General features: G+C 40.9%; 2 protein-coding genes across 2 annotated transcripts in view; both read left to right on the top strand.

Annotated features, from left to right (window-relative positions):
- Nucleotides 1-1,612: 1,612 nt before the first annotated feature.
- On the top strand, nucleotides 1,613-10,702 carry tmem109 (transmembrane protein 109). The gene is made up of 3 exons (XM_023397222.2): nucleotides 1,613-1,908; nucleotides 3,564-3,666; nucleotides 9,630-10,702. The coding sequence occupies exons 1-3, from the start codon at nucleotides 1,738-1,740 to the stop codon at nucleotides 10,001-10,003; spliced, it is 648 nt and encodes a 215-aa protein (XP_023252990.1). The 5' UTR covers nucleotides 1,613-1,737; the 3' UTR covers nucleotides 10,004-10,702.
- An 8,902-nt stretch (nucleotides 10,703-19,604) lies between these two features.
- Nucleotides 19,605-24,108, top strand: part of LOC111647625 (uncharacterized) — a 52,529-nt gene continuing 48,025 nt past the window's right edge. The window contains exon 1 of the mRNA XM_023397257.2: nucleotides 19,605-19,711. The gene's annotated coding sequence lies outside the window, so the exon portion shown is untranslated. The remainder of the gene's footprint in view (nucleotides 19,712-24,108) is intronic.

The raw sequence follows: 24,108 nt of genomic DNA, 5'->3' as shown, positions 1-24,108 counted from the left end.
AGCTGCAAGCTCTGTGTTAATGCAGGGTTGCCTTGTTAGAAGATGTGAAATACTGATCCGTAGTGACTCAGTGTTGAGAATTAAACCAGGATCAGCCAGAAATCACCAGACTGAGTTTATGAACTACTGTTTAAAATAATATATAATATTATAAATATTTATTATATAATAATATTGTTTATAATTTATAAGAGTCTTCACAAACATTACTGTTCTGATTCCTTCAGTGTCAGTGGTTCAGCAGGTTTTTACCAGCAGCTGAATTATCCACAGAGGTATCATCCTCTCTACAACAAACAGAGCAGGGGATTAAAACCAGTAAAACACTGAATGAAATAATTTACCTTTAAAAATCCGAGATTCACCATCGCTCCTCAGTGGACATAGGACAGGACGTCTCCGGCGGCTGTGATGAATAAAATCCTTCATTTAGTTCAAATACAGATTTGAAAACCACCAAGGTGTAAAAACTGACTCTTAAAAAATGAGACTTAAAACTGGATAAAAGTAAATTTTGCGTTTCTGTCAGACAAACACAACACTTTTTTTTAAATTTATATTGAGTTATTAAATTAAATTTTACAAAAAATCAGACATGTCAGCTCTTAAATAAAGAAATAAATAATTTTTTAAAAAGATGAAAATGATTTTTTTTTAAAAACAAAAAAACCCAACAAATACATAAATTAAAAAAGGATAAATATTTGTGACAGACTTCTTCAGACAAACATTTCAGAATATATATCAACTGCTGACATGGACTTCTTGTTTGTTACCAATTTGAAAGACTCAAAGTCGTTCAAGAGCGATTAGAAACAACTTAAAAGAGGGAATGGATTTAAGAATTTTTTCCTTATGAATATGAAATTTCCCCAGTAAAATCAGGAGGTTAATAATATATTAGGAATTGTTATCCTTTCATTCGAAATAAGTGAAAATATTCTTCTGTTCAGTTTTGATGATATGTTGTCTGCATAATATGTAACGTTCAAAGTTTTTCCAGGGTGTAATGAACAATTGTAGATGAATGATGATTTCTTGTTCAGTCTTACAAAAAGCACATCTGTTATCAATATTCATAAATCTTGAAATGTACATGTTTGTTGGATAAATTTTGTGTAATATTCTCAGGTGCAGACAAACACAACACTGACACATGATCATAGAGGATATGACATCAGTTACAGGCCATCACTGAAATGGAGCATTACCATGATTAAAATCACAGATTTCTTTGGTTTGTGAATTGATGGAAACATTTGTGATAATATAAGTGTAACCTGTGCATGCTTCTAAACGGGGATGTGGGTTGCGTTGTGTTGTGTTCATGATGAGGCAAGAGACAGGACTGGGTATCTGCTCTTTTACTCTTTGGCCACAATAAAAAAAAAAAATTTAATATGAAACATATCATTAGGAATAAAACTTTACATTAATGAAATTCAAAGTAAAGCAGGAGGGTTATTTAGAGTAATTACAAGATTGTAATGTGTGATTTACACCAGAAGAAGGCAGTAATGCGACATAATGGACGTCAGCTGCCGTAAAACCCCAACGAAGAAGAGGTAGAAGTTGTAGCGCTGTCAGCCCAGCAGGGGGCAGCCGTCTTTTCTCATTCATACAACAAGTTTTTCCACATCCTGTTGGAAAAACTTTGTGCTGTGGCCTCGGTGGCTGTTTACCTGCAGATGCTACTATTTCCCGCTCGTTGTCCACAGGTGTACCTCAGTTGTCGGTATGTTCTCTCACCCAGAGCGAGCAGCTCTCGGCGGGCTGTATGTGCTCGCCGCCGTGCTCCATGCTGCTTCAGGAGAGACGGTGTTCGAGAGTCGCTCCGGGATGATCCAGGAGCTCCGGACGGCTCTGGCTGACCTGGCCGGGGAGCAGACGGTGCAGTCGGTACAGAAGGTAATAATGTTGTTTAACGTCAGTTACAAAGTGAAACTGTGAGAGACGCAAAATACGGATTTACAGAAGTGTTTAACAGAAATGTGAATTTTATTCAACAACACAGACTGAAAGTGTCAAAGCAGCAACTTTATCCTTTTATTTACATTATCATTATCACCTACACTTTGATTAATTGAATTACAAGGTCAGTCACATGGAGAGCTGACTTCCTGGTTCCAGCCTCCTCAGGTTCAGTGTGAACTCTGATAAGTAATCAATGGTTTTATTTATGGTCAGTACTTGATTTACTAGAATGCTTCACTGATCATTCGGTTCCACTTCATGATCAGACTCCCCTTATAAAGGATTAATGAATGGTTTATAACTAGTTTATGAATGAACTTGTTAACAGTTATAAATAATTTATAAGCTGTTATAACACATTAGATAAAAAAGCCAGCAGTGACCTGTTTCCTGCCAAATAGTGAGACCACATGCATCTATACTTTTCAGCCTCATCTCTGTTTTCTCCATCATCAGCACCTGTCACTGCTGCTTCATCACGTTTGTTCAGTTAATAATTAATACATTTATAAATTAACCACCATCAGCATCTTAATGGTCAATAAGTTACATCTGGCAGATCACATGATCATATCACATGATCAGATTCATCCTCTGAGGCCTTGGCAGTGTTGTTTACCTTGACCTGCTCTCAGCAGGCTGTTGATAAGATATTAACACGCAGATGCTTTCTGCTGGTTGGTCTCTTCTTCAGGACTGTAACACTCAGGTAGAACACAGGTGGTGACCTTCTAAGGGAGTCTTATTGTAAAGTGTGAAACACATCATCATTTATTAATGAGTCACTCTTCTCTACCAGTTATAAATGGTAGTAAGTCATTACTCAGATTAATGACTAGTAAGGCAGGTTTATTTGTTTAGCACATTATCATACACTGATGTAATTCAATGTGCTTAAGGTGTTTTATTTGAGTGTAAAGTCCTCATTTACAATAATGTTGAGTAGATAAAAAACATAAATTAAAACAAACATAAATACCACTAATACATAATGTAATGTTGATTGATATTTCAAACTACAGACCTGATGGATTATTAGAGACCCTCAGTACTTTTAATGGTTTATCTACATGTCGTGTCATTAGATTTAAACAGAGCAGAAATTTCTTCACAAAATTTCACTTTTAGATTGATCGTTCTTTCCACACTTGGACTGTTTTAGGTTTTTCACACAGACCCACAGCCAGTCAGACTCTATGTATAAGTTAATGTATCTGCAGTTGTGAGTTTTAATAATCAGTCTCTAGATGGAGCCTGGTCCAGAGGTCGTGCAGCCAGAGGATCACTGGTCAGACAGTCCATTCCTAAGGTCTAAATACACAAGGTGTCTGCTAGAGGAGGATTTGCCACAACCTGGCAACCAAGACGTTGTTCTCATTAATCACTTATAACTGAAACATTAGTAAATGATGTATTAACCCTCAATAAAGCTGTAGACTACAGCCTGGAGCCTTATCAGAAAGCAGCATCAGACTGACGGTAGAGGTGAGGTAGATGTAGGTAAACCAGACTGAGTCCACTGTGTTAACCCTTCGTTAACTTACCCTGCCACCACCACCCCCACCCCCCACTCCAACCCTCTCCTCCAGGCTTTCACTCAAGTCCTGGGTGTGGCTGCTGGGAGTTTGGCCGGTGGTCTGAACGTGCTCCTGCAGTATGTATCACACTTCCTGCAGGCTGCTGGAGTCCAAGGTAAGCAGCACACAGGTGGGCTCATTGTCTTGTGACATCGTCCATCAGTAATAACAACACTGTACTCAACACATGAATGATCTGCGGTGACATCGCTGGAAGTCAGATGGGTCAGAAACAAGAGATGTCTTTAAGAGAAAAAACGAGTCAACATTAAAGTGAGAGATTATTAACAGATGTTCTCACTCACTTTGACCTGAGAATAAAGTGCTTCAGATAAAGTATCGGGTGGTCCAACTTCTTCGTTCCTAACAGTGTTGTTTTTGTGATTTCACAGTTTTCCCAGAGTCAGAAATATTATCAGATAAAAATGAGACGCCAAATTGCAAAAATCTGGAATTATTCTCCAAGTGTCGGTGGGGAGACGATCCACTGCCTGAGAAAACTATCAGCAGTAAAATATGCCTCAGATCTAAAGTCCTGCTTGTCTCATCTGTATCTGTTAGAATAACATTAGTCCCTCAAGAAAGTCTCGATGTCTCGATCACAATAATTAACGCAAATTCAACCAATCCACGTGAATTCTGTGTGCCTTTTTCTGCAAATTTGACCAATAATCAAAGTTTCCCTCGAGTTGACTCAATCACACCAGTCCCCGATCAAAACCGTAATGATGTCACCTAAATTCACTTGTTTCTGGTTTTGAAGCATGTTGTAAAGCTGCAGACACACGTGACATGAACGTCTCACATTTACCAACAAAGATTACTGATAAAGACCATGTAAAGACATTCAACCATGTTTTACATGAAAGAGATAAACATTTTTTTACTGCTGCAACATTGTGGTGGAACCACAGGTGTAGAGCTGCCGGAGCCACCAGAACGACGCTCCACTACTTTTTTTCTCCAAATGAAATAAAATATCTACAGTCACATGATTAAAGAACAATAAAGTTGACACAGTGCTTGCGGCTATAAGGGACCAAACAACCCAAATACAGGTGCTAGGAGCTCGAGGTGGAGAGCAGAATTACTATGGTGGATACCACAGTGGAGTCGTTGCAGGCTAAAGTGACTGGTCTGGAGAAACAAGTGAGCGGCATGTTGGAGCACATTGAGGATTTGGATAATCGTGGTCGCAGGTGCAATATACGTGTGGTTGGACTGGCTGAAGGTGTGGAAGGAGCAGATCCCGTGACTTTTATGGAAAAGTGGATACCTGATTATTTTAAAATGACACCAAAACAGGACGGAGCAAGCTAGATCATGCGCACCGTTCCTTGGCTCTAAAACCCGGCTCCAATGAATGACCCAGACGATCATTTTAAAGTTCCACAACTTCAGCGACAAGCAAAGCGTCATGAATGCAGCCCGTCGTCTTGGTGTGGAACCAGACCAGCTCGCACACACTGGACCAAGGATCTCTTCAGTGATTATTTGGCGGCAGTGGTCAGGAAATGCAAGGCCTTTGATGATGTGAAGAAGATGAGTATTGACTACATGGTGATGTATCCTGCCAAGCTTACGATGACGGTCAACGGGACAGAGAAGAGGTTTTGATACACCGGGGGAGGCAGCGTCATTTGTAGACTCGCTCGGTTAAGCTGTCTGGATAACTGCCTGGCTTAGCACAGGTACTGACAGAGAAGTTCTCTCTTTCCCCCTTACGCTCTGGTTATTGGACTGATATTACTAACCTTATGTGAGTACTCATATGATAATATTATTTATCACTGTGTGTTATTTTTTATTTAATTGTTTTTCTTACGACTCGCCATGTAGACTACTGTCATATTGCCGGGTGTGAGATGGGACTTGTGTTATTTCTATGGTTAGGCTGGCTGTTTGTATTTCTCTGTATTTTAAAAGGAGTGTGCCAGGATATTGCTACAATAGGAGTTTGAAATAATAGGAAATAAACAACGAGTTTGCACCTGGAATAATGTATACGAGGGATTCATAGTCCCGTAAAACGTAGGAAAATACTTTCTTGAAAAGAGAAACTATAGATATTGCACTGGTGCAAGAAACCCACCTTGATGGCACAGAGCATTCAAACTTACAACAGGGAATGTTTGGACAAGTATTTCTATCGTCATTTACAACCAGAAGAAACAGTGGTTAATTGTGTTACGTTATAATTAAAGGTAGTTTACAAGGACAAGAGATTTTAATGAATGTTTATTATCCGCCAGCTCATCCATCAGATTTTATTTCCAAAGTTTTTTTAGACCTTGCAGAAATGAGAGCTGATACAGTGATTGTAGGTGGTGATTTTAATTGTATGTTGAATCCACTTATAGACAGATTTCCCCATAGAACTATAGCTCCTTCTCCTCAAGCAAAGGCTCAGTCTAGACAATGGAGACTTAACACTGTTAATCTTAAAGATAACACTTTTAGATCTTACCTCTCCACTGAATTTAGGGCTTTTCTTTCTATTAACTCACAATCAACAGATAATCCCTCACTTTTATGGGAGACTTGGAAAGCCTATGTAAGAGGCTTGATCATATCATATTCCGCCACTAAAAGGCGCCAGAACTTAGAAAAACAAAAGTCTCTAGGGGGTAAACTGTCAGTTAAAGAAAAAGCTTAAATAAATTCTCAATCACCTACTTTATGGAAAGAAATATCTGCTCTCAGATCAGCTTTAAATTGTCACCTTACTAAAGAGGCAGAGAAAAGAATTAGATATACCAAACAGAGGTTTTATGAGCACGGTGACAAACCAGGGAAATGTCTTGCATACCTCGCTAAAAAAAGAGTCCCAGTCAATAGCAGCTATTATTAATAAAGAGGGCAGCAGGGTGTATGAAAATAAGTCATTAAACGACTGCTTTAGGAAATATGCCAATCAGTACTCCTCGGAACAGACAAATGATGCACCTCAATTAATGGAAGACTTTTTTTAATTTTAAGAACATAAGAGATAACTGTGCCAATCCAATAACAATAAATTCTCTGAAGGCATGGCGGTCAACTCGTCATGTGGAGGGGAGGCTCAGATTGACTTCTACATTTAATCCAATAATTAACGATCCAGATTTTTTGCCAGGAATTGGACCCTTCCTTCCAGCAATGGCATAACAAAGGTATAACCAAGCTGGGAGATTTATTCTCAGATAATAGTTTAATGGCATTTGAACAATTGATAAAGAAATACCAGCTCCCTAAACAAGCTTTTTTCAGTTTTTTACAAATAAGGCATTAAATATAATGGTCGTACTCTTAGTAATAGCTAATAGCAATAGCTATGAGTACGACTATTATTGAACATCCTGGGATTTCTGCTATTGAGAAAATGCTGTTTCAACATCCAGAGAAGGCGTCTCTTAGTTTGCTTTATTATGTAATGTGTGGTATGTCTTCTACTAATACACACGGGATTAAAGACGTATTTGAGAAGGACTTATCAGTGACTATTGGCGAGAAGACGTTGGAAGATATTTGGAGTTACGCTAAAAAGATATCCATCTGTACTCGGGCGAAAGCAATCCAGCTTAAAATAATACATTGGTTGCATATATCTCCTAATCGCAGGCATTCTTTTAAGCCATCACTTCCTCCTCTGTGTCTTAAATGTAAAACCGAAATAGGTACCTTAACCCATTGCCTATGGTTGTGTCATAAATTACAGAAGTATTGGTCTGACATACTATGTGAAATGGAAAGAATATTTGATAGGGATATAGAAATGGATCCAATATGTTTGATTTTGGGCCTCCCAAGTAGACGTTTAACCACTATAGCTGGCAAAAGGTTATATAACATTCTTACTTTTGCTGCTAGGAAAAATATATTGTTACAGTGGATTAGTGATAAGAGCCTTTCTGTTAATAGTTGGTATGAGGTCATATTTGAGTTGGTTCCTCCGGAATATCTTACGAATATTCTACATAACAAAGTAGACCAGTTCTACAAAGTCTGGCAGCCCTACTTGAACTATCTTGGACCTGACTTTTCTTCCATTACTGTGCAGGGGAACTCATAAATCTGGGCTCTTGTGATCTGTGATTTGCCTGTAATGTGAATGTTTCCTGTGGCCTGTGCGCTCTGGCCTGTTGGTATTGTCCATATGTTTGTTTTGTTTAATTATTATTTTTGTTGTAAAAAATAAGAAAACCCAATAAATATACAATACACTGTATTGATTTATCTTAGAGTTGCTCTCATACCTGAGTTAAAAGGCTAAGAATTAATGAGTTTAATTAGCCAATCAGAATCAGTTTTGCCAATTTCTGCCCAGTAAAACCTGCTCCTGAATTTGTATTGCAGTCAATGGGAGCGGTGGAGGGTACTCCCATCACTTCCTCAAAAACTGTAAAACATATCAGAATGAGACCAAATACTGGACAAAAAAACCCCTCTACATTTTGATATAAAAATTATCAATGAAGGTTGGAAATTGTGGGATTTAAAAGAGCTTGTCTGAAAATTTTTAAGGATGGCAGTTAGAGTGTGCTGTTAGCTCTGGTTAGCGAATGTAGCTGTGCCTAAAGACAGCAGACATCGCTGAAGATGTAATAAATATCACAATCCTCTACACTGAAGTTGCAACACTGCACCAAATGAGGGAGAGAGAGAGAAACAAGTGCTAACTGCTAAGCTAAAGTAACTAGCAGATCTGAATTGCATGTAAACAACTGCTGAGTTAGTGAAGGTCACTAAAAGGAGCAAAGAGCTCTGAGTGTTTGAGCAGAACTAGTGTAAGTTTAAATTACAGCAGGTAGTCAGACGCTGTGATGAAGAAAACAGCAGCAACATTAACTGTGTTCAGACAGAGCAGCAATAAACTCTACCAGTAACAGAAACTGACTGGAGTTGGAACACCATACTGACATCAGCTTTTCACCACATGAACGCTGTCACTACTATTAGCGAAAAGACATCAGTAGAAATAAATCACAAATAAATGTGTGTGTGTGTGTGTGTGTTTGTGTGTGTGTGTGTGTGTGTGTGTGTGTGTGAGCCTCTAAAATGACTATTTGTGAAAAAACGGTCACTCGTATCAGAACCATGAGTGGACCATGGCTGGAACAAAATCTTCATGCACTGCATGTTTGGATTTGGTGTTTCTAGAGCCAAAAATGTGGACACAGGAGCGAGTTACAAACAAATGTCATTTTTGTTGCATTTTTGGGGAGCTCCTGAATTTGTATTGCAGTCAATAGGAGAGGTGCAGGATACTCCAATCACTTTGAGGCTCATGTTCAAATTCTGTAAATCCCTTTGCTTAGGTAGACACATTCTATGAAACAGGACAAATTTCTCTACTATCGAGGAAGTCGTGATGTGTGAAGATTGAAATATGAAATAAGAGCTAAACAGAATTTTTTCAGAGGAATTCTAGAGCTTCTCCCACTCTAGCGATGATTTCATCCACTCTAGCGCTGAACATTCTGTGCAATACACCCCCATTATAAATTCTGAAACAGTCAAAAAATGACACAAAACGTAATTTTGTGTAAACTGGAATAGTTGTCAGAATATCAATTTAACCCAAAAGAGTCTCAAGTCTTGTGACCAATTTAACATTTCAACCATTTTTCTATGTTGAAGTATGATGCAGCAGTAGAGCTCCAAAGTTGGTCGTTTTGAAGACATCTCCCCATTCATTCTGTATGGGATTTTTTTCACCTTTCATCACCATTTACATCGCCATGGTTACTCGAATCGCTTAGAAAAGTCATAGCACACCATTCCTGATCGAGCATTGATATATATATTGTCTGGGTTTTCTCAAAGCTGCAGGACTAGTTACGCCCTGAAATTTTGATACACAGGAGGAATAAGACGAACTAGGAAATGCGTTTCCTACTGAAAATGCGTGTGAATGCTGAGAGCTGAATGAGATGGCTGAAGCAATGCTGAAGAAGTTAAATCAACTGCTAGAATAATAATATATGCCTTCAATGCTATTGCATTGCAGGCACATAATAATAATGGTAATTTCATGTATATTTCTGTATCACTGTGTTGTAACTACAGTGTGTGTTCGTGTGTTCATGTTTTCCTCAGTGGTCCTCCCCCTCAGCAGAGTGACTCCAGATGGGCTGATCTTTGTTGCTCAGTGGGTTCTCGTGGCTCTCATTGGCTACTGGCTCATCTCCCTCGCTTTCCGATTGGTCGCCTCCACTGTGAGGCGGGCCCTGTGGCTGCTGAAAGTGGGTGTGGCCTTGGCCTGTTTCGGGCTCATCCTGAGCGACCACAGCGTGGGCACAGAAGCCATGGCTGTGCGACTGGCCGGCCTGATGTGCGTCTGCGTCCTGCTGGGCGTTGGAAGTGGGTGGGGCTCTAAGGCGGCTGATAGAATGGCTCACCTCGAGGAGCAGCTGAAGGTCCTGGAGCGGCAGCTCAGAGAGATGGAGGGGTGGAGGAGGATGGAGGAGTGAAGCTCTGTACGTCTTCCTGTAAAAACACAGATGTGCCGTGAATCTTTTCTCCTCCCTCAGCAGGAAGACAAACCATCACGTCTACATCACCATGCCGACGACACCTCGTTCGTCTCGCTCAGTGACACCTGAAGGAGCTTCTTCAGATTTGGTACAAACATTCACCAGGACTCAAGGATGAAAGGTCACTGTGACCTCACCAGACATGTTATAACTCAAGAATTAATTCACTAATTATGACACAATTTAACTCAAATGTCTGACAGAATAAAATGGTGAAATAATGACATTTTATATCGAAAAGGTTAAAGGTTAAACTTCACTGTGACATCATAATGTTCAGTAAAAACACCTCTGGTCATCACTCCTGTCACACTGTAACTCAGGAAGGAGACTCTGTGACTATGTTTGTGACACTTGAGTTGATTCCAGCTCAGTGATGACACAGACTCTAGATGTTCTCAGTAAATCTTTCAGGGCAGAGAGAGAGCAGGCATTTCAAGTGTTATTTGAAAAGCTGTCCTTGCCTTACATGTGGAGTGGGAAGTGTCTGTGCCTGTCATGTAGTTGGTCACACAGTACTATTGTATTTAAAGCTGTTTGCGAGGTCCAAAGCCAGAGACTTTTTATATCTTTTGAGATGAATGTGCATGGAGAAATGCTATTTCCATATTCTAATAAAAATTCAATCTAATGTTTCACAGATGTAAAGATCCAGCTAGAGAAGACTGGACTGACCTCAGTTTGTTATAGAGCAGCTCCCATTTTGTTTTCAGGTTGTCCATACATCTGTCACATTCTCGTGGACATGATATCTCAGTAACACCTTGACGGAACTTCTTCAAATTTGGCACAAAGACTCACATGGACTCAAGAATTAACTCATTAGATCTTGGTGGTCCAAGGTCAAAGGTCTGGGTGTGGTGACCTCAGAAAACACTTTTCAGCTATTACTCAAGACTTCAGACAGAGATTATGACAAAATTTCACACAAATGGTTCATATTTTACATGTGTCAGGATAAACAGGGATGTAACCTGGAACTAGTCTGAGTCGGGAGTGATACAACCACGACAAGTTGATTCTAGTTCATCTTACGTTGGGAGTCACACAGCTTCTTTAAAAAACCCAGACGATGTCTCCAGAAACACAAACAACTGATAGAAATCCTTTTTTCATCACCTAAATTTGTCTACATTAATTTAAATTTCCAGTGTTCTCTCTTTTTCCACACACTACACTCAACTCGACTTTAAACAACTTCACAGTAGGAAAAATAAGTGCAGCTCAGACATTGTCACACAAGTGTCTAACAGGTCTTCTAAGAGCTGAGTGGTGTCAGTGAAATCACGCCCAAACTGACTAAGACATTAATGAGTCTGGTGGATGTGGGCACAGAGCTGGACCTAGCTCCAGACACACATGAGAAGCATAGAGCTTTAGGTTCTCAAGGCCTGAACTTGAACTTCCTACTGGAAATTAAAATGTCTGCAAACAATATTACATCAGCATCATGTGATCAGAAGAAGGTTCAAGTATTAAGTCATTTCAAACATCTATTTTAACAGTCTGAAGCTCGTGGTGCATTCAGGGTGTGTCCATGTCACTTTTACTAGTCTCACTGGTCAGGACTGGACTCACTGGACTCACTGGTCAGGACTGGTCCAGTAAGTCCAGTCCTGACCAGTGAGTCCAGTCCTGACCAGTGAGATCACTCCTGAACAGTGAGTCCAGTGAGTCCAGTGAATCCAGACCTGACCAGTTAGTCCAGTCCCAACCAGTGAGACCAGTGAGACCAGTGAGCCCAGTCCTGACCAGTGAGACCAGTGAGTCCATTCCTGACCAGTGAGTCCAGTCCTGACCAGTGAGACCAGTCCTGATCCGTTAGTCCAGTGATTCCAAAGAATCCAATGAGACCAGACCTGACCAGTGAGTCCAGTCCTGTCCAGTGAGTCCAGTGAGACTAGTCCTGACCAGTGAGACCAGTCCTGACCAGTGAGATCACTCCTGAACAGTGAGTCCAGTGAGTTCAGTGAATCCAGACCTGACCAGATAGTCCAGTCCCAACCAGTGAGCCCAGTCCTGACCAGTGAGACCAGTGAGTCCATTCCTGACCAGTGAATCCAGTCCTGACCAGTGAGTCCAGTGAGACCAGACCTGACCAGTGAGTCCAGTGAGACTAGTCCTGACCAGTGTGTCCAGTCCTGACCAGTAAGTCCAGTCCTGACCCATGAGTCCAGGGAAACTTGTCCTGACCACTGAGACCTGTGAGTCCTGTGAGTCCAGTGAATCCAGTCCTGACCAGTTAGTCCAGTCCCAACCAGTGAGTCCAGTCCTGACCAGTGAGACCAGTCCTGACCTGTGAGTCCTGTGAGACTAGTCCTGACAAGTGAGATCAGTGAGTCCAGTGAGACGAGTCCTGGCTCATTGGTCAGGACTGGACTTACTGGACCATTCCTAACCAGTGAGTCCGGTGAGACCAGTGAGCCCAGTCCTGACCAGTGAGACCAGTGAGTCCAGTCCTGACCAGTGAGACCAGTCCTGACCAGTGAGTCCGGTGAGACCAGTGAACCCAGTCCTGACCAGTGAGACCAGTGAGTCCAGTCCTGACCAGTGAGATCAGTGAGTCCAGTGAATCCCATCCTGACCAGTTAGTCCAGTCCTAACCGTTGAGTCCGGTGAGACCAGTGAGACCAGTGAGTCCAGTGAGTCCAGTCCTGATCTGTTAGTCCAGTGATTCCAGTAAATCCAGTCCTGACCAGTGAGTCCAGTGAGACCAGACCTGACCAGTGAGTCCAGTGAGACTAGTCCTGACCAGTGTGTCCAGTCCTGACCAGTAAGTCCAGTCCTGACCCATGAGTCCAGTGAAACTTGTCCTGACCACTGGGACCAGTCCTGACCTATGAGTCCAGTGAGTCCAGTCCTGACCAGTGAGACCAGTTCTAACCAGTGAGTCTGGTGAGACCAGTGAGCCCAGACCTGACCAATGACACCAGTCCTGACCAGTGAGATCAGTGAGTCCAGTGAATCCAGTCCTGACCAGTGAGATCAGTGAGTCCAGTGAGACGAGTCCTGACCAGTGAGATCAGTGAGTCAAGTGAGTCCAGTCCTGACCAGTGAAACCAGTTCTAACCAGTGAGTCCAGTGAGACCAGCGAGCCCAGTCCTGACCAGTGACACCAGTCCTGACTAGTCAAATCAGTCCTGACCAGTGAGTCCGGTGAGACCCGTCTGACTAATGATTCCAGTGAGACCAGTCCTGACCAGTGAGTCCAGTCCTGACTTTTTCCACAACTCATTATGGGCTAAATTCACACCTCATTTGGTGTTCTGGTGGTCCAACTGAAAATAATCATCTAATTAATTAGATATTAGGCTTTAGTATTTCAATTTAGAAGTTGGTGTTCTTTGAATGGCTGTGTATTGGAGCCAGAGTTTTTTTGGAGCCAGCCCCTAGTGGCCCTCAGTAGTATTGCACTTAAAGTCACTTCCTCATTAGCTTCACTTCTCAGCCCTGCAGCCTACATCCATTTTTATATACAGTCTATGGTGTTATTGCATGACCTCTCTGTGGGTGAAGGTGTCATTTTCACAATGTCAAGCTGTTTGTTTGAGCTCAACAGCTAATGAAAATAAAGATCAGAAACATCTGCACTCATTGCTTCATACTATGGTATTATGTACATACAGGCTCCTCTCCACCTTTACATCACTTGCGCTACACCTGCAGTTACAAGGGATTTTCCTCGGAAAAAGGGTGCATGACATTTTATCTGGGCTGTTGCGAGCTGCGGCCGCAAGTTAGCTGGGGCCAGTCATGGCGGTAACCCCCGTACCCGCTGGTGGACACCAGAGGTGGGGGAAGCCGTCAGACTGAAGAAGGAGGCCTACAGGGCGTGGTTGGCCTGTGGGTCTCCAGTCACACCTACAAACATTTGAGATACATGGTGTTATGAAACAGACATTCTTCTAATAATCACTTCCTGTTTCGTTAAACTGTTCTACACTGCTCTTGATGCATTGTTGGATTTCAAAGCAGCTCAATCTCACTAATCAGGACTAGATAGATAGATAGATACTTTAGTTATCCCCTGAGGGGAAATCCATGTGTCCAGTAGCTCATTGGTAATAATAATAATAATAATAACAACAGTTAATTATAAATAAGAAACAATAATAATTAAATTATTCCAGTTCCTTTGGCTGAGGTGTTGTACAATCTGATGGCGGTAGTAGGTAGTAGGATCATGCAGTGAGCAGTTTCCTGAGGTAAGGTGGTGTAAAAAAAAAAAACCAAACAGCAGGAAATGTGTTTTAAATTACTACCAGATCCAGTTACCAGGAATTTTCCTAAGAAAAAAAGGTGCATGACATTTTATTTGCCCCTATTATGTTACTCAATTGAAGAAGATGTTGCACTTTCTCAGTTACCCCATCTGCCCTCTGTCACACCGTGGTGAGGTTGTCTTGTCCTGGGTTTGTTTTGTCCTGTCATTTCCAGTTTTATTTTGAAAAGTAATTCTCCTCTCGTTTCAGGTCACTTGCCCTTCCTCATATGTCAGTCTGATTGCCCTAAGTGTTTCCCCCTGTGCCCTATTTCCCTCCATGTGTTTAAATAGTCTGTGTTCCCCTTGTCTTGTGCCAGAGTGTCTTCGTCCTCGTCCTGCACCCGAGCCTTTGTCCATGTCCACAGCCATAGTAATCGCCAAAGTAAGCTTTATGTACCTCGAGAAGAGTGATTTTTTTGTTTGTAAATTTTCCCATAGCTAAAGTTCATAGCCTTTTGTTTTTCCTTGTTGAGAGTGATTTTTTGTTTGTAAATTCTTGCCATAGTTTAGGTTCATAGCCCTTTTGTTTTTTCTTTAAGAGTTAATTTTTGTTTGTATTTCTTCCCTATTTCCATAGATCTTAGTTTTTCCTGGGTATGAGTGATTTTTATATTCATGTAGCCTAGTTATTAATTATTCTAGATCCTCCGCTTAGGAGCGTGAGTAGATTATTTTGGTTTATTTTTATATAGTCAGGTTTTTCCCTCCGTACGGAGCGTTTTGTGTTAATCGGTTTGTTTCTTTTGATTAGAGCATTTTTCCTCCTCCTGGACTGTTTTTCGTTCCTCAGGATTCAGAGTTAGTGTCTAGTCTTTTTCATAGCCATTTTGTTTATCACTCTGTCTGAGGTCTTCGGTGAATTTAATAAAAGCCTATTGTTTTCTAAAATCTCTGCATCTGAGTCCTGCTTCGAGTCCCTGCCTGACACCCTCCAGCTGAGAGGATAGTCAGCATGCAGCAGTGAAGCTGTGAACTACATGTACACCCATGAGCTGTCCTACTTAAACTGTGAATTAAATATTATACTTTGTGTTGTGCTAAGATCAAGTTACTGTGACTGATCATCTAGACAAATATAAGGTTGTATTTGTATTTCTAAATATCCAGTGTAGTCCCACACAGAAATGTAATAAATGACATATGTCCATATATTATTGTCACATATATACATCCTCTGGATATATGAAGATATCAGTTTATAACATATGAAATACACATAGTACAAAAAATATCTATATTATGCAACATAAGATATTTGTGATACATACATAATAATTTATAAATGTGAGTTTATTAAAAGAACATACTTTATAATTTTTAATATAAATGAAAAAGTTATAGATGTTTTTCTTATTAACTTTACACATAATATACTTTGTATTTACTGTACATATATAATATCAATATATATTGACAGGTTTTGCAATGATATACAGTAGCCTAGTAGTATATATATATATATATATAAAATAGGTCCATAGTATAAGCATATAAATAAACATAAATATTTGAAATAATTCAATTTTTTAACAGGTTTGATTTAGAATTTCTAGATGTACTATATATGGTCATATATTTAATGTATGGAAAAATTATTATATGTGCACATATTACATTTGCATATGGAGTAGTTCAGGTGCAATGGGATATTCTGTCTGAAACATCTTGACTCGTTTATGTATTGTTGTAATGTATTGTAAACAGTATTTACAGCTCATGTGTCAAACTAATGAAGATGTTTTCTGAAGTTGTGTGTTTTGTGTTTTCTGAAGCTGTGTGTGTTGAGCTTCAGGGCCACCATAGGTTTGACCAGAATACCTGCAAAACAAATGTTTGCATGCTAACACAGTAAAAAGGTTGCACAATGTCATTATTAACAGTTGAGAAGCAGATAATTGTTCAGAGTAATAATCAAAGTGACAGATACTTTCAATCTGAATCTCTCACTTTGTGGACAATGTCCAGTCACTGGACACAACGTCCTCCCGATGATTGTGTCACCGTGACGGCAGGAGTGTGCCACCTGTCCATAAAGCGGAACCTCTGTCCAGAACATATTGATTTCTTTTTGATAGAGCCTTTGTCTTGTCCACTGTTTGTGGAAAAACCCAGACGAACATAGTCCATTGTTCCACATGCTCCACTGCATCTAATTCTGCTTTAGCTAATGAGAAACAGCTGAAGGTCTACAACCGTTTGGAGTTGACATGAGGACATTCTCTGCTCAGACAGTTAGTGTTTGCATAGGTAATTTGTATAAAAATCTCTAGAACTCCGAACCAAGTCTGTTTTTATAAGTTTACTGTTTGGAGCTTTCACCAGCCTGCTGCTAGTTGTCCTATAGCATGCTGTGGGTGGTGAGCTTATGGGCTGGGGCAGCTCAGCCTACCCGGCTCTTGGTATTCTGTGTCACTGTCCACAGCCTCACCATCCTTGTCCACCATGGTTTGGGTCAGGCTATTCCGCTGCTTGCTGAGTTGCTCAGTAGGACTACCTAAAGCCTCCGTCTCTGCTGGTCTCAAGTCCACTCGATTGTCCCCTCTACATCGTCCAGGTATGATCTGGGGCCCACCTGTTGCAGACACACTCCTCTGCTCCACCTGCCAGTCCTGTCTCCAGGTAGAGGCTTCATTCTGATATCTTGGCCAATAGACAGCTTGGGCAGGTCTCTGACCGACTTGTCATACCAGAATTTTGCTGTTTGGTTTTTAACCTGCAGCTTCTCAGTGACTCCTGTGATAATGCTTGGCTCCAAGAGTGCCAGAAACTCAGGGAGGGGTTCTCAGTCTCTGAGCCATCAGTCTTTGAGCTGGACTGCTATTCATTCCCTCTGTGGGTGTGTCTCTCCACTGTAGAATGGCTATCCATGGGTCCTTACCTGCACTGGCTGCCTTCTTGCACAGGTTTTTTACTATCTTCACAGCCGACTCAGCTGTGCCTAAATGTTTCACAGGCAAACTGGGATCCACAGTCTGTAATCACATGGTCAGGCTGCCTGTGCTGTGCAAACTGGGCTTTGCACCTCAGTACTGTCGTTTCTGCTGAGAGATCTGGGAGCAGCTCTATTTCCCAGAAATCCAAATAATGATCCACCATGAGCAGAAAGTCTTTGCCTGCTTGTCTGAACAGCTCCATGCTCAGAATCTTGCCATGGCGGATGTGACATGGGTCACTCACATGTTCATATGAATATTCATTGCATGCTGAGCACTGGCTCACGTAGCTTTATCTGCCATACAGATAGTAGTGAAAGTGCTGACAACCCAGAATCAATTTCTTTTGAAAATTTTATATTATTGCTTTTTAAAGCACACTAAAGAAAAGTGGGCATTAAATGGCCGGCTGCGCGTAAGACAGACTGAACTGCTTTGTCTGGGGCTGGGCTGGCTGTGGCACTGTGGTGGGAGGGTGCTGTTTACAACTTTTAGTGTTACCGACAGTGAAGACAGCTCAGCAGAAGATCCGTTACTGAGTTAGGAGGGGAAGCTGGTTAGGTAGAGAGGGACCGGGGACTAGTAAGTGCCTTTGTCTGAGCTTCCCTGGGGCTTTTATCACTGTTTACTCCACACACTATCCTCACGCCATCATGCTGTTCCAAGCTGATCATTTTCTCTAACTATTGGCTCCATCCCGAGTGTATCTCATGGATGTATTATATGACCTGGATCTCAGATCTAAAAATGGCACCCGTTCAGTTCTTTAGAAATTGCTGGCCCGGCGCATATGCAAAAAAGTGTTTGGCTTCTGGGTTATTTTCGTGTTATGCAGCCCACTGAATATTTTGGGAGTGACATTAGTGTCACTCCCATTATGTCTCTGGGCTATGAGAACAAGCAAACAGCATTTTGGATCGGGTAATGCTATGCCAGTGGACTTCATGGACGGGTAATAATACTTCTTCAGGACTTGAAACCATGGTTTTAAACAAATGGCAACAGAAAAAAAAAAGACAAAACAATGAAGATAATGTTCTGAAAAATAAGATGGTGTTAAACCTACGATCGTTGATGTCAAGGATAATTTGTGTTGATTGAATTATTTGTGATGTTAAAGGGAAAACGAGTCATTCAGTTAAAAGCTTTAGGGCTTAAAATCACATTGGATGAATCACAATTGGACAAAATATTTAGTTGAACCTATTTTTTGAGCATTTTTAATAAGAAATTTATGTTGCATGTGAGAGATATTACAACTTGTCAGATAAAATTATCAAAATGGCTTTACTTTACCTTTTTATATTGAAACGTTTTCATAAAGCACATCTTTTATGTATTCTTGTACTACTTATTTACAGTGGAGCAAATCAAATAAAATGTGTTGATTTGTCATTTTTCACACTGAGATTTTGTCAATGATGATTTATCTGTCATAGTGTTACTACTTTGATCCACCAAAGTCTTTTTAGTTTTACTCGTATTTAAATATATTTATTACTAAAGTCACTGTCACCAAATTGAAAGTAAAATTAGTGCAAAAATGTGAAAGTGAAGCTTTTATTTGTGAGTACTCTCTGCTAGGCTACATGGTGTGACTCTTATGAAATAGTTCAATATAATATTTCCACACACTGCAGAATTTCAATGCCCACAAATGTAGCTGTCACGGAACCCAGGTATTTTCATTAAATACATTACTGTCCCAGATATTTGAATTGACAAATATGAAATAAATCAAAAGGATTTTTTAAATGTGGGAAAATGCCATTGAACATTTAGCATACTGTATACTGAACACAATGACGATGTGGGGCGTGTCAGAACCAGGCACACAAGGTATGGACTTAAATAACAATAGAATAGAAACTTATACTCACTTTGGTATCATTGTGCAGGTGCACGTGTCATGATGGTTCTCAGCTCTCAGTGATGTTCTTTATTCTGAAACAGAGACAGAATCATTCCAATAGATGTTTTGACTCCTTTCAACAGTAATGAAATGAACTAGAGCTGCAAAACTAGCCGACTAACACTGACCCAAACTTAATTTTAAAAAACAAAACACATAAATCAGCTGATCTGCTGTGTGGACACCTGTACTCACTGGAAGTTGATCTCTGGGGGCTTCTAGAGGTGTGTAGCTGCAATTTCAATCCTGTTCATATTTGATTTCATGTCTATCAACATTATGCACACTGCACAAACCTCTGAGGATTCACTCTATACTTCCGTTAGGAGAAATATCATCTGTCATCATGAATTTCCTGCCAGATCATATCAATGTTTTCCGATGGTACCTGAAGGCAGCACTCCTCGGCTGCTGCTCCACCCTCCACCCCCTCCTCTCTACTAGTCCGGGCAGAGAGGTCGATGCAGTTGGGCTCACTGAGTATCACAGTGCTCTAGCTATCCCCGACAAACGGATCCTGAAGGGTGACACACAAGGTAAGACACAAAGGCCGAGGACTTCATTGAGGGGGGTATTAAATGTTAAGGGTGCGGCTTTGCAGCATACGAATCAAACGGAGACATTATGTTCCCAAACGTCCACCGTGACAAACCGTGTGGAGCCGCGTTCAGAGGAGGGTGTGTCCGCAGGGAGGAGGCCGGGAGTGGGGTGACCAGAGCCGGGGACTTCACTGACCGGAGCCGCTGGCTTCTGGAGCTCATAGGGCGTGTGTACGCACGCACGCACGCACGCACGCACACACACACACACACACACACACACACACACACACCCCTCCCCGCCCGTGCAGCGCGGGCTCGGTAGAAGAATGCAGGGGTGTGGCGGTTTTTTTTTTTTTTTTTTTTTTTTTTTATACAATACACTATCATCAGTGTGTCGCGCGCAGAGTCTCTCATGAAGCTGGGAGCCGGCGGCCATGCTGTGGTCACAGACTCTCCTCATGTTATTCTGAGCTGCAATGATGAAGAGAGTAAAAACATCGACACTGTCAGAAATCCTGTTGGATTAAAGATGTTTGTTCAATTGAAATGAAGCTATAATAGTTAAAGCCTATTTACAGTGATAAACTCTCTGTTCATTTTTTTAGAAGCTTTGTTTTAAAACCAGAGTGCACACATGGATAGACCCATTTTTATATTTATATCTACTGCTCATTATTATTGATCACTTTATTGTAAACTCTTTTGTCCCTGTCAGGATCCTGTAAGAATAATGACTCAGTTTTTCCAATGATTTGATTGGTCAAATGTTTGGCTGTTGACAGGTTTTAATGTGATCCTCTCAGTTAACCTGCGTCGGAGCAGGTTAGGAGTTCAGTGTAAGTTACCATGGTGATTTACCTCGATATGAAGTGAACCACTGTCATAGGACTGAAAACCCAGAGTTAAACCTGAAGTTACCTCGATAACCTCTAATCCTGCTTTGTAGTACAGGCCTCAGGTCTCAAAGGGAGGGGACATCAACATCTCACCCCTCTTCTTCTAATGGCTCAGGCCTGAGAGGCTTTGAGGTGCTGTCAGAAACACCAGCATATTTCCCACAAAGTTTAAGTTGAGAGTTTTTTTTTTCATTAACATTAGGCCTATATTATATTTTCCTCTCAGATGAACGATGCAGTCCCACATTCAAACCAGTTAAATCATATGAGACTGTCCTGTAAGAAACAGGCCCATAGGTCATCTGTGTAGCGGGTTATTATGACATCATAGTTAGGTTTTGTTGCTAGGCGACTTCTTGTGGTTATAGTAATGATGACAAGAGCAAAGGGAAAAGTGCCATGATGTAGTATGCCTATAAAGAGAGACAAAGTCCACGGCAGGAGGAGGTTCTGGTGGGTGGATGAATATGACACAGGAGAGCAGTGTTTGATTCCCACGATGTTTTTATTATCCATGACCGTTCGTTGTTACTATCATAGCAATGACAACAAAGATCGTCTAAAAGTACTTATTTTAACAAAATCACCATGTTTTCCTAAACCTAATCAAGCCATGACCGTTATCATAATAACCATGGTGACGACGGTAGGTGCAGTCTGCATGTTTATTATTGTAACCATTTCAACTGAGGTCGGGTACGTGATACTGTTTTTATACAGCAGTTCTACGAGCGCTATAGTTGTTAAATAAGCAACAACAGATTATGATTTTTTTATTTATTTCGTCATTTATTTGGCAACGCCAACACAAATTCTTCCAACTGGACTGGTACTGGACTGTTGCTAAGCAGCACATAAACATTGTCCTGACCTCCACAGTGCACACTAGCTTGCTACTTCATCTACACATTACCTCAGGTGTGTGCTGAAGTATCCAGGCTTCTTCCCTTCAGCCTCGTCTGACGACCAGACATCATTTAATTCAAATGTTATTTCTGGAAATATTTTCATCTTTGTTTGTTACGATCTAAGAGAGATAACGACCCTTAATGTAACGCTAATTAATGGTTAATAGAAAACCTGTGAAGAGGAGTGATATATGTAGTTAAAAGCCCCAGTGCTGTTGTACTATATATCAGCAGTTATGGAATGACTCTGTCCAGTCAGATTTCTTGGTTGGAACTACCTGTTGTATAACTACCTTTATACTATATGGACCTTTAATCATTTGATCTATAAAAGGAAAGCGTGAAGACTGTTCTGACTTCTCACAGATTGAAGAAAATCTTCATAACAACAATCCAAAGATCTTCACAAAGAAAAGCTGAAGCTTCTCGCCTTTAAGAAGCTGGAAACTGTAAAAAAAAAAAAAAGAAAGACAGAAACAATTATTTGACTGTCAACCATTAAATGTGCCAAATGAATTTTCTGTTATTGATGAATGGTTGCAGCTCTGAACTGTCATGTACAGAGCAGCGCAGCTGGAGAAACTTTATCGGTGCAGACCTGCTAAACTAAGATGAAGCACCGCCTCAGAATAGAAAGGCGGCAGCTGAAAAACAGACAGGTGCAGACTGAGTGGACCGATGGGACTGAAGGCAAGGCCTCTTCCTCAGGTCAGACAGCTCATTGAAGATCCACTCCCACTGAATACACACTAGTTTTACTGTGGCAGAGACAGTATTTGAGCAGTTGGTAGTTTCGGCCAGGTGGATGTGATTTATTTGAATCAGTCATGTCTGACTTATCAATATGTTTATGTCACAAAATGTGTTTGTGGCTGAAAAACTGTCAAAACCAAAAGCAGCAACAGATTCATAGTTCAGATTTAAATCCTAATTTTAAACTTCAGACTACATTTAAAGTTATTTTAGAGCTGCATCTTAAGAAGCAGTTCATGTGAGGTTAAATAAGGTCAGGTTTTGCTGTCTGTTTTCTGTTTTAACCTCCTAAGACCCGAACTCTTGCATGGCATGCATTTTTAATTTCTCTTTGATCTTTATTCTGATTGGGAGCTGAGAAAAATGATGTCCACATATGAGGACATTAGTTTTAAATTTCGATTACTGAGTGGCAGTATAATATCCTCATATGTGGTCACCAGGCCCTTGTTGAGAAAAAGTTAGTATTGTGGTCTAGAGAACCCAAAATGTGAGGTCCACATATGTGGACGCCAGGTCCTAGGAGGTTAATGAAAGGGAACCGCTCGTGTAGAAACTGAAACTAAAGGGTGGAGAGGTGTCATCAGGGCGGAGCCACTAAAAGCTATAAGCTGTAAAATTTCCACATTAAAATGTCTAAAAATGAAAAGACCTATGTTTTTTATGTTGTTGAGTTGTGTTAGATAATCCAAAATGATAATCCAAAAAATCAGTTCTCAAACCAGAGAAATCTGTGACTTTAATCATGGTAACGTTTCATTGGTCGCCTGTCAATGTCTGTTATCATGTGTCAGTGTTGTGTTTGTCTGAATGAAGCTCACCATTGACTTTTATCTCATTCTAAGCCACATAACCTTTTACACCTTGGTGGTTTTCAACTCTATATTTAAACCAGATGAAGGATTCATCAGACATCTGGATCTGAAGATATCACAGAAACAAGCTGAGGACATGTTAGACAGCTCAGCTCCCAGCTGCTGGAGACGTCCTGTCCTGTGTCCACACAAGAGTGTCGGTGAATCTCTGATCTTTTTTTTAAAGTATATTTTTTGGGGCTTTTGTGCCTTTATTGGACAGGATAGTGGAGAGAGACAGGAAATGGGGAGGCAGAGAGAGGGGGAATGACATGCAGTAAAGGCTGTCCGATGCGGGACTCGAACCGGGGCCAACTGCAGCAAGGACTGTAGCCTCTACACATGGGGCGCCTGCTTAGACCACTACGCCACCCCAAATCTCTGATCTTTAAACGTAAACTGCTTTATTGGTGTTTCTACTGGTTTTAATCCCCTGGTGTGTTTGTTATGGAGAGGAGGACACCTCTGTGGAGAATCCAGCTGCTGATAAAAAGCTGCTGAACCACTGACACTGAAGGAATCAAACTAGGAGAAGCTGACAGTAATAATGGTGAAGGCAACAACTCCCATGATCTCACGTTACTTTATGATGTCACCCAATGCCATCTTTTGTTATTGTTTTGATTGAGACCCCTAGAGACAGAAGTTACTGCCCACAGTCAGTAACTTCTGTTAGGGTCTGTGTTGGTGTCTACTCTGAGCCAGGATGTTTTAGTGTTGGTCCTGAGAGTCAAAGATCACATGATCAGACAAACAACACTGACTTCAGCTCACATTTTAAACCTGCAGGAATTAAAGCATTTATTTGAAACATATTTCAAAGAGTAGATGAGCAGTTCTGTTGAAGCCTCGCACGTTATCGCATCACTTGTCTTGAAGCCTCACACGTTATCTCATTTCATCCTCTGAGTGTCGTGTGTGAATGTTTGAACAGAGCAGTTTCAGTGTTTCCTTTAGGATTTTTTTCAGCAGTGGGGGGC

The sequence above is a fragment of the Seriola lalandi genome, unplaced genomic scaffold, assembly GCF_002814215.2.
Source record: "Seriola lalandi dorsalis isolate HSWRI2012SDOR001 ecotype SW California unplaced genomic scaffold, Sedor1 jcf7180002055006, whole genome shotgun sequence".
Lineage (NCBI taxonomy): Eukaryota > Metazoa > Chordata > Actinopteri > Carangiformes > Carangidae > Seriola > Seriola lalandi.
Note: the sequence above shows the minus strand (reverse complement) of the source record. Positions and strands in the feature narration are given on the sequence as shown.